The following is a 14,435-nucleotide window of genomic DNA, read 5'->3' on the forward strand; positions in this document are numbered from 1 at the left end:
CTAATTTTGCACCAAAAGTGTGATTCCTGGAAGTTTTGCCGAAGTTTCCTTCTTGTGTGTCTGAGGGAATGTGGTCTAAAGGCAGCCTGTGCCAGGTGGAGGTGGGGTGTGGTTTCGGTGCCATCTTTGCAGTCAGAACACGATCGAAAGGTGGACCTGGAAGAAACGATTCCTTCCATTGTGAGAACCTGGCCCAGCGTCTTCCTAAGAGCGGGTTTATTTGTCTTAGTTTCCTTGACGGTCCTGCAAGCGGGCAACAGCCACGGCTGCTCTCGCTGCCGGAGCCTCCGGGGGCTGTGTCTCTGTGGCCCTCAGGCCACGGGTCCGTATCTGGGAAGAGGATGAGCGACTCTTCTGTCTTCATCTTACGGCTTGTGATCTCTGCAGAAGCGCTGAGTGGTGTCAGGCGGCTGCTGAAAAGAAGGAAAAACACAGCAGCTCGGCCGGACGCCCTCAGGCCAGGAATTGGTGTTTGCCATTTTCGAGATGGGGACCGGTTGGGATGTTCGACAAAGGGTCTTTTATTTTCTGACTCCACAAATAAAAATGACACCGGTCTCCTTTAAAAGTGAGAAGGACACGTGCACTTCCATTGTTTGCAAGGAAGTGCTCCTTGCAGGCCAGGAGTGTAAAGTATTTTAATTGAGATGCGAGCAGTTTCTGAAGCCAAATGCTTTCTCTGTCCTCCAGATGGACTTTCTGGCCGAGACCAGCCGGTGGAGCTGCTCAACCCTGCCCGCGTGAACCACATGCCCAGCTCGGGTAAGTCGGCACGCCCAGCCCTGCCTGCGCACCAGGCGCCACCGAAGGGGTGTTTGGGTCTCCGCTGTCCTGGGGGGCTCTGGAGAGAAAGGGGTGGGGTCTCAGGTCCACGGAAGTTGGCTGCTCTTTCCTGGGGTAAAAACAGGCCACTGGTTTTGGAAATGTAGTGGGCTTTGCTTAATGCTTCTTAAGTAAGTGGCACAGACACGCAGGGCCTTTTTTCTGTCTTGAGCTCCGATAGAGTGTGTCCTTCCCAAAGGTAAGAACTGCTTGTTTTGGGTCTAACTCCAGGCCCTGAGCTGTACGAGAGTCCGGGGGAAGAGCGCTGAGCTTGAGCTGGGGACACTGCAGGGCAGGTCACGCTGGGTCCAGGGCCCCAGGCTCCTCGGGGGAAAGTGAGTCAGTGATGTCTCCTAAGCAGTGTTCCACGTGTAACTGACGAAGAAGCATCAGCCGTGGTTAGGAACCTCTCATTCCGTACATGATATTCCTAAATACCATGCCCTAGGCGATGTCTTCCAAATCCATACGGCCCTCTCTTTTTGTACAACACTAACCCTCCATCTACTGTCCTCCAGGATTTCAACTCGGAGCCCAGATGCCGTTCTTCATGGGCTCCTTCGCCTTATTGAGGCTAAAACGAGCCTCGTGAAGGCCTAGGGTGTATGGAAGGGAACCGTTGTCAGCGTTCCACATATGCTCTTAAGCCGGCGTTTTGAGGGCGACACCTGCTGGCCCCTTGCCTTTGCCGTGTCCTGAGGCCTCCGTCTCTGTGGTTTTTTTCCTCGCGGCACCTCCTGAACCCCAGCCTTCCTGTCCCCCCTCTGCCCGCTCTCTCCGTGGGCAGGCCTGGCAGAGACGGGGGGCACATAGATGCCTGCCTCTGCCCCGGCCCCCGGCTGACCCACCCATCGCCTCACCTTCCCCATCCTCTTAAAAAGAAATCAAAGCTTGAGGCAGGGCTGGAAGTGTCAAAGAAGAGATTTCTTTCTTTGCATAGAGATTCTCTGAAGCCTGCCAAGGATCATTTTCGGCGTCTCCCCGGACGCAAAGCTCGGGTTGTTTGTCTGCGGTGCTCCTAGAAGGTGCCGGCGCTCCGGCCTCCTGCAGGGGTGCTCACGCCGCTCCCTCACCCTCCACCCACCCGTGGAGCAGGTTACTTGTTAACCGAGGACGCTGGGGGCAGGGCAGGGGAGAGGGCTTGGAAAGAGCATCTGAAGACGAAGATGCTCTCTTTCTCATTTTGGCCCCAGCAAGGGAAGCAGTGCTGATTTCCCTTTCTCTTGAGTTCATTTTGCCAGTGCCTTGTGTAGCTTGGGCATTTTCAGACAGTTTCCTGGTGCTGGCCCAGTGTGGGATGGAGGAAGAAGCTTTTCAGTAGCTTGATAGACTGTGAAAAGGTGGTTTCCAAGTGAACCAGAAAGTGGGTGGGCTTCAAGTTCGTTTTCTGGCTTGAGAAGCGCACCCTGCTGGTTGAGACTTCGTATGGGCTTCCCAGCTCCACGTACAGACAGACCATGGACTGCAGTCCTGGACGGATGGGACCTGGCATCCTGGTGACCCACTGACCGTGTGACTCTAGGCAAGCCGCCGAGTCTCTCGGTTTTATTTCCTAGATGGGATAATAATGCCGACTCTGCAGGATTCTTACAGAGAACAAGTCTATGTGTCTGATTTTTAGTAGTTCCTGGAGAAATGTCATCTCTTAATGTCCTGGGGGCGGGTACTGAACACGCATGGGACGTGGCTGTGACAGTGCCGGTGTTCAGATGCTAGTACAGCCCCTGGGGTCTGTTACACCCCTTCTCTTCTTTTGGGGGAAGCGCCCCACCTGAGGGACGGCATATCGGGGAGGGGGCCCCGGTGAAATTGGAGCCAGTAACGCTGCACCTCCAGAGTCCGTTGGTCAGAGTCAGAGGATGACGCTGTGCTTGCTGGTGTCGTCGGGGGTCAGTGTTTTCAGGGTGACTCTCCTGGGGGGCGCGATGCCCGTGAGCAGCCGGCAGCGGAAGGAGGGGTGTACACGGGGCTGCGCTCCCCAAGCCGGCTGCGGAGGCTTCTCCGTGAGCGGAGCCTTAGAAGCTGCTGAAGTGGAGGGCATTCTTAACACTCCATTTTTGGTCATTCCAACCACTGTAAATTACCTTCTACAAAGAAATATGAATCTCAGCTTACGTAATAATTTGAAAATTAGTACAACGATTTCTGTAAAGCCACATTTTTATGATACGGGAGTGGAAACATTTTTAGATGTATTTTTATGTCGATCCCAGTTTGCTGTTGCAGTTTAATCTTAAGTACTCTTTTGACCCTCGGCGGTCCGAAAACAAACTGATACATGCGTATAATTTGCAGGAATCACTCAGACATTCACCATGGGAGCTTGTTCCTTTGAATGTACAGCTTTTGCTGTGCGTGGAGGAGTGCCCACGTGGCCCTCCCCTCCTGGATCTCTGCTCATTTCTCGTCTGTTCCTGGCCATGCATGGCAGCGCACTCAACCGTCTTTCTGATAATGGTTCTCTTTAAATACGTTAGTCCTTGTGAGGTCTTACTTCAAATAAAAAAGCACTATTCATACCTTCTATTTTGGGGCCATTTTGACTTGAGACTTGAGGTAATTCCTACAAGAATATCTCTTACTGGAAAAGTTTGTCTTGTAGAAGGAACAGGCTAAAGTGCTCTTTATTTTGGATTCATTCTGATTCCTCCACCTTCCCCCTTAACTTTTTATATGCAGACAAGCCTTCTCTTCCTTTTGTGTTTCTTTTTTCCTTGTTTTAAAGTTTTTCGCTGTGTAATAGTTCTGTTATAAAAGAGAGAAAACATAACAACCATTTGCCTACCACTTAGTTGCAACATCTCCTTCATTACTCTTGTTCTGTGTGTGCATCTTATATCTTCATTTTTTTTTGGACTAAATGGAGTGTCACAGTTATGAATGAGGGTACACCATTTCACCCTTCCTAGGAAGTTGTCCTTTTCCTTCCTGGGTGGGGACTTGGGGGCGCAGACAGGGTGGCGGGAGCCGTGGAGGGTTCCCTGGAAGCTCAGAGTTCGGCCGGGAGAGATGGTGGGGCTTGAGGACAGAGGAAGAGGTGAGAGGTGGCCCTCTAGGAGAGAGATCACGCACCTGCCTGTGCCAGGGGACTTGAAAAACACTTCAGTCCTTCATTTCTGAATCCCTTTGACTTTTTTGGGAAGGAACATACTTTTTCCCTGATTATAAAAGCAAGGCATGTTTAGTATAGAAAAGAGACATTGTAGTGAGTATGTAAGATGCTGGTTCCAGACCTGGAAGTTGAGCTCCCTCGGAGCTGGACAGTGTAGGTGCTCAGCGCCTGGGTGGAGTGAAGCGGCTGGAGGAGAAGCCTCAGTGCCCGGGAGGAAGGGGGAGGAAAGCAGCCCCTGAGGGGCAGCAGGAGGCATGTCGAGGCGCCCACTGTGGTGGCCTGCTGCAGGGCCCCGCGCCCTTCCTGCCTGTTCCCCGCCAGAGGCGAGTGGCAGGGCCGCTTCCCCAGGGTCACCTGGCGTGTCATTTACGGGGCAGGGACCCATTTCTGCTCTCCAGGGGTGCCGCTGGAGCAAAAGATCACTTTGGAGAATGCTGGGGACCTCTGGACCAGCGGGGCTTTAAGGATGGGGTGTTGACTAGAGAGGGGCCTCTGCTACGGGCTCCATCGCCCTCATCGTAAACGTGGGTTTCAGTCAGAGTTATCGAGGTTTTCTTTCAAGGCTGTATAACAGGGGTGGAATTTTTAAAAGAAAATTCTGGAAACTTGAAGAAACTACCCCAACTCTAGAGAACTTATCCAAACTAATTTTTAAAAAGTGAGGTTTGGCTCTAGCCACGGATTCCGAAATCTTACAGGGTATTTGACCACTGCACTGTCAAAGGGGTTATTGAATGGCTTGACCGTCCTCAAATTTTGGAACAGGAGCTACCTGAGGTTAGCGGGGGCCTGAAACTTACCACGCCTCCCGGGCATGTCGTGTTGCTCTTGTTGTTCGGTTTGGTTTGGCGAGAGAGAATGGGAAGCAGACGCCAGTGTGAGGACACACGTGACCTCGGGGGAGGCTGCAGGAGATGCCCCTTCATCGCACAGGAAGCGGTTCATCACGGTGATCATAAATCCCCCGTAAAACCTTACTTGTCTTACTTCTCACCGGATCCTCCTCTGTGTGTTTTTCATGCAAAGCTGGGTTTCTGGGGTTGAGATGTAGCACAGTAAAGCGTCGTGGGCCACCTTTGGGGGCCCCTAAGGCTGCCGCCTGCTGCACACCAGGAGGGGAGCGGACCTTGGTCTCCTCGTTCTGGGGCCAGGCCCGACTCTGCACATTGCTCTTCTCTGCAGGCCGGGTGACAGCTCCCCACTGGCCCGCAGGCCGGCTGCCCTCTGGCTGCAGCAGAGAGCGGGCAGGCGCGCAGCGGGGCACAGAGCATGTGCTCGAGCCAAAGAGGTTGCCTGCCTTGCTTTTCCTATGAGCTTCTTTTAATTTGTGGAGGAAAATGAAAATATAGAACACAAAGACATAAAGTAAAATCCAACAGTTTGAAAAATTAGAAAAAGATTCCGATAGTTTGTTTGCTTAGTTTAAACAAAGGTTGAGAATTTTTCCACTTCCCTCCTTCAAGTTCACGTGCGGGCCTGGTGAGTCGTCACGACTTAAAGGCCAGGTTTAGGCGTCTGTAGCCCACGTGGCTTCAGAGCCCGAGTGTCATCACAGCCCCAGCCGTGGAGGCCCTGCCTTGCTGCGTGCATCTATGAGCTGTTTGGAAATGCCTCAGGGTCGCCTGGGGGAACAGGTAGATTTACAGCCAAGAGTGGTTCTGGACCAGGGGGCGCCGTCCTGCACTGTCCTCCTGTGTCACCGCCTTGTTCCCCTGGTGTCACGCCCAGGGATCCATCCCCAGCTTCCAGGTTCCCCATCACCATGCAGAATTCCCAAGGCTGCCCTTCCCCAGCGCCCCTTCCCCAGCCCCTCCTGGTCTCCCGGGCTGTCCTCCTGGGAGTCTTCAGAGCCTCCCCGTTTTCTCTCTGGCCACTTGCTTCACTCCCAGCCCCCGCACCTGTCCCCTCTCCCACCAGATTGGTGAGCGCCCGCGGGCAGCGCCTCTGTCTGGGAACGCCGCCGTGCCAGCCAGGGGCAGCATCGCACGTGGTACAGACGCAGGATGTCTTTTTGTCCCGTTCCTTCTCCTCCTCACCCCGTTGCCGAGAGCTCCACCCCTGCGCCCCCACTCAGGGCTCCGTGTTAGGAGGAGTGAGGGCAGGGGCAGGGCTGGGCCCAGCAGAGCTACCGCAAGGCCTGGGGGCCGGGCAGCAGGATCTGCCTGCCTCCGCTTGGCCGTGTGGCCTTGAGCTGGTGGCACTTCCTCGGAGCCTGGGCTGCCTGGCTGGCGTCATGTGGCTGCTCGGCCTGGCAGAGGCATCGGGCGCCCAGGAAGCAGGCGGGCATCTGGCACACGGGAGGCCCCGCGATGCTGTCTGTCCCTCTTCTGTTTCACCGCACTCCGCCTCGCTGGTACCCTGTGGTCTGCCCGCCCACCGCCCCGGCTCTGCTGATCCCTCCAGCATGACTGCCACCCCCAACCAGCCCAGAGGCCTTTGTGGTGGCCCCTAGGACTGCTGTTTAAAACGAAGCAAAACCAGCCGGTGTAGAAAAGCCTAACAATAAAAATGCTTGGAGTTATGTTGAGAATGAGGACCCACATCTGCTAAGGCTTTTCTTTGAATGCTGTGTATTATCAAGTTAGAAGTCTGCCTGCTTTTTTGCTGCATCGAGCTCCCGGACCTACTCAGTGTTTAATGCTGACGTATCCATCTTTAATGCTGAGCCGTCGCCGCGGATGAGCTGGCAGTCCCCGCCTCTCTGCCGACAGCTGTGCAGGTGCACGTGTGGGTTTGATTTGTGGCCGCGAGAACCTCAGCAGTTCAACCAGAGTGGCAGCGCCAGCCCTCAGGACCCAGGGCTGAGGAAGTGCTCCCAGGAACCACCCTTCTGCCTGGGGACTGAGCTCCAGAGGAGAGGGACAGAGGCTGTAGCTTCGGGACTCAGGCCTCGGCACCAGCCCGCTCCCCCTCAGAGGCCTCTGCCCTCTTGAGTCTGATAACTTCACTGGCGGTGGAATTTACCCACTAGGAAATGGATTATCCCCCCGGTAGTTCTTAACGGGACAAAGTTTTGGGTCCTGTGCCTCTGGATGGTGTTTGCAGACGAGAGCAAGCCAAGCCCTTCTCACGTTTCTGCTTCATGTACCGTAAATCCAGCCCCCGTCCCTCGTTCGTCCCGCTGTCACTCACTGCCTTTGGCCTTAACAGTCGGTCGCAAGGGCCCCGAGGCTGGGAGCTGTGTGGGTTCCTGCAGCTGCGAGCCCGTCGGGGCACAGAGCTGCGCCTGTTACATGGTCTGCATTGTCTGGGCTTCTGTGGGGCTATCCGCTCCGAATGCGCCAGGAGCCGGAGGGACCGGCTGGGCTCTGTCTCTGTTGCTTTTCTCTTTTCCTACTTTCTCTTTTCTTCTTCTTCCTTGTGTTTCCCTGTTATGTTCACTCAAATCTCACCAAACCAGGGGGTGCGATTATGGGTTTGGAAACAGCTTTCCCTCCGGACACCGAGGCCCGGTTCCCTTGTCTGCCCGAGGCCTGCCTTCCACCCTGAGGGCCGTCTGGGCAGTGGGGCTGCCCTTCTTCCTGAGCAGCGGGTTGCTACCCAGGTGCCGTTGTCTGTCCGCCTGGGCTCTGCCTTCCACGGTGACGGTTTTCCTGGCCTGTCCACTCGTGTTTAGGACAGAGCACCAGAGGCTGGGGACCCTTGGGGGTTCGGGGGTGCTGGCAGCCGGGGCTCCGTGCCCTGCTTTGACACGTCTTCCGTGGGGCTGGTCAGCCTGGTCACCCCGCTGGGAGGCGTGACCCAGGCCGCCCGCAGCCGGCGAGCAGCGCTGTCACTGCAGCACCCTCGCCCTTCCCGGAAGATGAGTCTCCTGCTTGGTGGGGTGCGCAGGGGTCTGGGGACCTCTGTGCTCCCGGAACAGGTCCGTCTCCTGCGTCGGGGGTCCTGGTGCGGCCACTCCTGAGCCTCGGGATGCTTTGATTCGGTTTCTTACATCTGGTGAGGCAGGTGCCCCTTATTCACCCATGTTTTTTCTCGTAGAACTTTGTTCTCTCTCATTTGCCTTTTATCTGCAGTTGTGTTGGTGATTTTTTTTAGTGGGCTCTGGAGGAGTGGGGATAAATGATGGTGTTTGGTCTGCCATCTTCCACCAGAAATGCCCCGCCTGTGCCTCTCAGGTGCCCCGTAACGGGCTGGCTGGCCGAGCTCACCCCTGGCACCCGACCAAGGCCCACTCTGCCCCGCATGGCGGTGGCCTGGTTCCCCAGCTGTGTCCTTTCAGTACCCTCAGCACTTGAGGGAGGAGGATGAAGGCCTTCCCAACCAGGGTGGAAATTAGATTGTTTGGGTTATTTATGTTTATCACCAGCTGTCGCACCCCATTAAGTTTGTTTTGTGATTGTTGCCATAGACGCGGAGAGTTAGAAGGAGCTTGCTGTGGGGCCTGAAGGAGGGAACAGGAACCACGAGAAGCAAACATTTACCGGTTACGGCATAGCGGGCCGTCGGAGGCTGGCTGGGAAGTGTCTCACGTGCTCAGTTGCGCCTGAAGCTGGCCACACGTCCGCACGAGCCCAATGGGATGAGGTCGGCGACTCCCCGTTTCTCCATCTTATAGGAATAAATGTGGTACCGGGAGTGGTGACCCTAAGATATGTGTTGATACAGAAAATAGAGCATTAAACCTTAATGTCCTCATGGTGTATTTGAAAGTGCTTTTTAGGCGGAAGATACAGTATTTTTCCAACTCAGAATTTTGCTCTGTTTGTGCATTGGAAGCATCACTGATGCCAGGAAGGTCTGGATGCATGAGCACATCATTTGCGGGCAAAGCACTTTTTATCCTTTTGTCTCTTTATTACCAGGTTTTGTGTTCTGTACTTCAGGGCTACGCGGTGTGAATGAGATCTGTCCAGAGTCTGGGAACCCCTTAAGTGTGTCTAAAAGTGCTTAACTGTGTCTCCGCAGGGTCAGGAAGACAACTCTTGTTAACTCCTGTCCATGGCTGTTATTGTTTCTGGGAAAGTGGTCACACTTAACATGCTGTATCATTCAGCCCTGCCAACAGCCTGCCCCCTAGGAGGGTAAAGTGTGGTCGTTTAAGGAGAAACCTCACAGCAACTCGTACCGTCCAGCAGCCGTTAGACCCAAGCCCTGGCTCTCTGTGTCCCTGGCAGGCTGGCTCCCAAGCGCCATGGTGGGGCTGGGGTCTGACCAGGTGTCCTTGGGCAGTGGTGCCTGGTCGGGGCAGACGGGCAGAAGCAGAGGGAGTATTGCTGGTTGAGTCAGGAGCCCAAGGGGAGGGGACTGGTCCTCCTTTCGGTCCCACCGGTGCCCACTGAGCACGCTGTGTATGGTCAGCCTGGGAATCCTGCGGAGGGGTGGGGAGGCTGCGGTGTCCAGCAGCTGGCCGTGTCCGTCTTTCCCTGAACAAGCCTGCCCTCCACCCACCGCCTGTGTTTCTAGCGAGACAGGGTACACGCAGACCTGGTGTCGTCGGAGCCGGGGACACTCTGTCAGTCTGGTCCAGCTTTGTCTGTTTCAGTCATCTTTCAAAGAACCAGCTTCTGCCTCTGGTGATACTCGTGTACATTTATTTTCTCCTCCTTTCATTCCTGTTCTTATTTCCATTCTGCTTTTTTTGGTGGAGGGGTTTATGTGGACATTCTTGTACTAAATTCTTAGGTTGAACATTTAGCACGTTAATTTTTAGCCTTTCCTCCTCTTGCTGTAAGCATTTAAGGTTCTGTGGTTCTCTCTGGAGACAAATGGAAATGCTTTGGTAACTTCTATTTGTAGTATTCAAGTTCTAGTTTATAGTAGTTAATTTGTAGCCTCTTGAAAATTTGTTTGATGATTCTTTTTCCTTTGAAAAAATGAGATATTTAGAAGTGTTTTTCATCTGGAAGTACAGACTCTTTCAAGTAATCTTTTTGTTATTGATTTCTAATATACTGTATTATGCTTAGAGATTGCTAAGCCTTTGAACTTGTTTGAGACTTGCCTTATGGCCCGTGTTGATGACTCTTCAATATGTGTTTTAGAAGAGTTGTATCCTCTAGTTGTCAGATGCAGGATTCTAAATATGCTCATTAAATCCAACTTGGTGGCAGGAGATGATGTGGAACGCCAGACGATGCTAGAAGGTGATCCATGCTGTGGGGAAGAAGAAGCAATTAAGGACAGCTGAGTTCTTGTGGAGGTGGGTTTCTGCAGATTTAAATGAAGTGGTCAGGGAAGGCCTCCCTGTCAAGGCAGGCTTTGGGCTCACTCGCTCACTCTTTCGTAGGGATCAGCCCTCCTAGGTGCCCATCACCTCCCTTGGCACTTGGGATACATGTGTTTATGAATAAAGCAAAGATCCCTGTGTTTGTGGAGCTCAAATCAGAGTGGAGGGAGCAGAAGACGACCAGTAAAGACAGTGAGTTGGCGTGGACACAGTGGGCGGGCTGAAACTGCTCCGAGTCTAGAGCTGTTTAGAAGTAAGCGGGATTTCCTGAGGTGGCAGGTGAGCTGGGAGGGATGCAGAGGAGCGGACAGTAACTCCAGGTGGCACTGACCGGGGCTCGCGGCCTTCCCCAATCAATAGAAATTGACTGGAGACTGGACGAGAAATTCAGGCCAGGCTTTATTGGGGCCCCTGCTGCAGCAGGCGGGGAGGGAGAATAAGTACCAGGTTCCCTTGCTGCTCCCTGGGGGGAGGGGGCGTGAGCTGGTTCCTTATATGGGGTCATGCGGGAGGCGTGGCTTAGGTGGTCTGCCCACCCCTTTGGCGGTGGTGTGTGCAGGGGGCCTGCCCAGTACCCGGCTTTTGCTCCTGGGCTGTTCAGAAGTGACGGCTGGGATTTTTGGTCTTTTGTATCTTTTTGTTCGTGATTTGCCCCAACTGCGCAGGCATGCCGTTATTTTTAGCCCCATATAGTTTTTTTGTATTTTGTGGCTCAGGGAGAGGTGTGTCCAGGTGCCAGCACTGCAGCAAAGGGTCCCAGGTCCCACAGCGTTTCGTCTTTGAGCGTCTGGGTGGCGGAGTTGCTGTGAATTGAGGTGGGGAACACGAAGCTGCCCGTGGGCGAAGGTGAGGGCTGGTGTGGGACATGGGCGTGTTGAAAAGGGACTCTGCGCCCCAGCGCGGGAGGGGACTGGGGCTGGGGCTGAGCATCTTTGAGAATCTTGAGTCGTTGGCGTTGAGACTGTGGAAATGAAGTCTCCCGAGGGCGTGGTTCTCCCTGCACCGTCTGCGTCCTGGACATTGTTTATAATGTTGTCCTACAGGCCATGATCTCTTAGAGGTACCAGTGCGTTTCTCCCCACGTCATGCTTGCTGGGTGGAGTTCTCCTAACCGGGAGCTCCTGCTCCGGGGTGAGGTGAGTGAGGGTCCACGTTGTGGAACAGGCCACCCACCGCCTTCCGTAGCAGAGCTTGGGTCCCCGCACTGGCTCGCTGGTGCTGGCGGTAGTCATGGGGGTAGCGATGGTAACGGGGAGCTTGCCTGGCGCTGCTGGCCCTCCGTCCATGACCGGCGGTAGTAGCTGCAGAGGCTAAGTCACTTTCCCAACCTCCCTGCACGTACGTTAAGTGCCTGACTTTTTGACGAGCATCCCAGGTATTCCTTCTACACACTACAGTCTGAACCTGACCTCCTTCCTGCCCCCCATGACCCACAGAGCCCTGAAAGGATGCTGCATTCCTCGTTGGGCACGTTGGTTTCCAGAAAGCCCCGGGGGGATGCTCACCTTCAGAAACGCAGCCCCGCTTCAGGCCGCCCTCTGCTGCCCTCTCTCCTCCTTCTGCCAAGTGGAAGAAACACCTTCTATTTTTAAATATTTCAGCTGTTACTATTAAGTAATATTGGTTCCTACTGCAGCCCAGCTGTTAGGTGAACTACATAACCAAACGTCTGGAGGTTGCTAAGACGGAAATTCTGAAATGCTTTCTTCTTTGTATCATGTAAACTTGACCTTGCGTAACTGAAACGGCAAGGACGATTGCGAAGGAGATCTGTGGCCTTCCTGGACCACTGGAACTATTTTTAACTTTCAGATAATGTGTTTTTAGCCATGGGGCTTAGGGTAAGCAAAATGGCTTTCAGAGAGTAACTTGTGAGTTATGCTGGGGTGAGCACAGCCTGGGCCCAAGGTGTGGGCAGGTTGTGGAGGTGTGCAGGGGCTGCAGCGGTGCGACCGGATTGAACCCAGGTGTGCAGTTACTGCCTGAGCGACCTGGGCAAGGTGCTGACAACTCTGCAGCCTGGGTCCCCCATCTGTGTATCCTGTCACCACTGGGGCCCCAGCGTGGGGTCACGGGGGCCAAAGGAGATAATACAAGGGGGTGTGCTTTTAATAGGTGCTCAATGATGAGACCTTGGGTATTCTGCTATTGTTTCTATTTTATTGCCTTTGCGTTGTAGTTGTATAATCTTAAGAGTTCTCAGTAACACCCGTTTATAAAATTACACTGCAGAGTCTCCGATGGACTGCTCCGTCCAGCGCTTTTTCCGGGGTCGCGTTTGTCTTTGGTGGCTGCCTCTGTGCGTGAGAACTTACAGAGCGTCCCCCGTGCTTTGCACCGGGCAGGCCTGTTTCTATTTACAGTTTCCCGGAAGCACATTTGTGCGCTTCTCGAAAGCCAAGTTCCCAACTGCACGCCAGGCTTTTATTTACAGCTCTTGCTCCATTGGAGCTTGCAAATATTTCCCAAAGACAGTTTCTCTTCTTGGGGGATACAGAACAAATTAGAAACAGTCCAAGGATTTTCCAAAGAGCTTTAAGGAGAAGTTCTGAAATAGGGAGTGGGGGGGATCTAACACTTGGCTTCATCTGAAATCACAGAGCACAGGAGTGCAGATGGCCTGCCCCGTTATGCGTACCAGATTCCATGAAAAGAACATCACGGGCTTCAGGAAAGCCAGGAAAATTGCAGCGACATGATGGATGTGTTCCTGAACCAGAATTACGGGTCCTCTTAGAACCACCCGGGAGAGGAGGGGTCGTTGGGGCCCTGGAGGACTGCACGTGTAGAGCCACGTTTACATCTAAGTCACTTTATTTTCTGTAGACTCAGGTTTGGAACGCTTTCTGCATTGTTGTTACAGTGTATTTATTACTTTGGAGAAAAAGCCATTTAAGGGACCTGTTAAGGAAAGCTCTGTCTCTTCCAAGCTCGTAACAACTTCAGTAGTTTCAGCTTGTCATTTAATAGGACCTTTGGTAAAACACGCGCCAGAAGAGAATCAAACCAAGTTGGTGGGCGGTATAGAGGCGGCTCTCCACCAGTGAAGTTTGGCTGAAAATAAGAGTTTTGAGTTTATCGTACATTTCAAGCAGTCCTAACAGTGTATGGAAACGGCTGTTGTTCAGTTCAAAGTATTCCCGTGTCCTGCTCTCAGCTCACCCTGAAATGCAGCTGGAAGTGAGCCTGCTTGAAGGATGCTTGGGACCCGCTCAGTGCTAGCTTTGCAACGTCCTGTGAATCTATACTTACTTTTTCACTTCGTAATGTTAATGAGAAAAATCTGTTTTTTAAAAAAATGACTCATTCTTTGCCATCTTTTATCAGTTTAAAGTTGAGATATTTTATTCCATGCAGTTACCCCAAAAAATGGATGTTAATAGATGAAACAAAATCTTGATTACTTGTTAAAGCTGTATACGAGGGTGTTCGCGATAGCCCTCTCTGATTTTGTGTGTCTTTGAAGATTTTCATAACGAAAGGGTTGTTTTCGTTTTGTTTGTGAAGCCTCCTTCAACTGTCATCCCTGTGTTTTTGCCCCCAGGAAGCACAGGCAAACTTTGTTCCATGGCGGGTTTTAGCCATTCCATGGATTTCCTGTTTCCTGACTCAGTAACTCCTTTAATTTTTTTAAGCTTTATTATCTTCTTCCTCTTTTTTCTTGAACAACATATGGCTTAATTTTTGAGTTCTTTTTCTAACTTTTTGAGTCCAATACTTAATTTATTTGTTTCAGTTGCTTTTTAAAAAAATTACTTAAGTGCACAAGACTATGAATTAAGCCTCTGAGCTCACTGTGAGCAGTTTCTGAAATTTTCAACAGGTGATGTGCTCATTATCTTTATAAAGTTTCTTCACTTTCATTTTGGATTTGGAGTATTCAGGAGAAAGGTGTTCTGTTTTCCTATAGTTGGACTTTTGTTTTTCTTCTGGTCTTATTCATTTCTGATTCTGTTGCAGTGTGCTCAGGGATTGTGGCCTGTATGTTGGGTATTTGTGTATGTATTTGGAAACTTTCTGTGCTTATGTGGCATTGATTTTCGTAAATGTTTTGTGGGGGGGGTCTGAAAAAGAAAGCATAAATTCTTTCATTGTGCAGCATTTGAAGTGTAGCTTAGCTGAAGCGTTCATCGTATTTTTCAAATCCTCGGCATGACACTGTTGTCAAGTGTACCACAGCAAGTTCAAATCAACGGCTAATTCTGTGTTTCTGTCCCTTTCTTCTTATTTCTCTGCATTCTCTGTGTTGTCTTTTATTAGAAAGCACACACCTCCAGGACACTCTTACCTAAGGTAAATTGCGTACCTTATACATGTGAAATGGCCCTTATC

The 14,435-nt window shown here is 52.2% G+C and overlaps 1 protein-coding gene across 3 annotated transcripts in view; it reads left to right on the forward strand.

Moving 5' to 3' along the window:
• HDAC4 (histone deacetylase 4) overlaps positions 1 to 14,435 on the forward strand; it is a 242,510-nt gene that overhangs the window by 92,143 nt on the left and 135,932 nt on the right. For all 3 annotated transcript variants that reach the window (XM_029224637.1, XM_029224635.1, XM_029224636.1), the window contains exon 2: positions 691 to 762. In XM_029224637.1, the coding sequence (XP_029080470.1) occupies positions 691 to 762 (72 nt within the window). The remainder of the gene's footprint in view (positions 1 to 690; positions 763 to 14,435) is intronic.

The sequence above is a fragment of the Monodon monoceros genome, unplaced genomic scaffold (assembly GCF_005190385.1).
Source record: "Monodon monoceros isolate NGI ecotype Baffin Bay Population unplaced genomic scaffold, NGI_Narwhal_1 Super_Scaffold_16, whole genome shotgun sequence".
In the NCBI taxonomy this organism is placed as follows: domain Eukaryota; kingdom Metazoa; phylum Chordata; class Mammalia; order Artiodactyla; family Monodontidae; genus Monodon; species Monodon monoceros.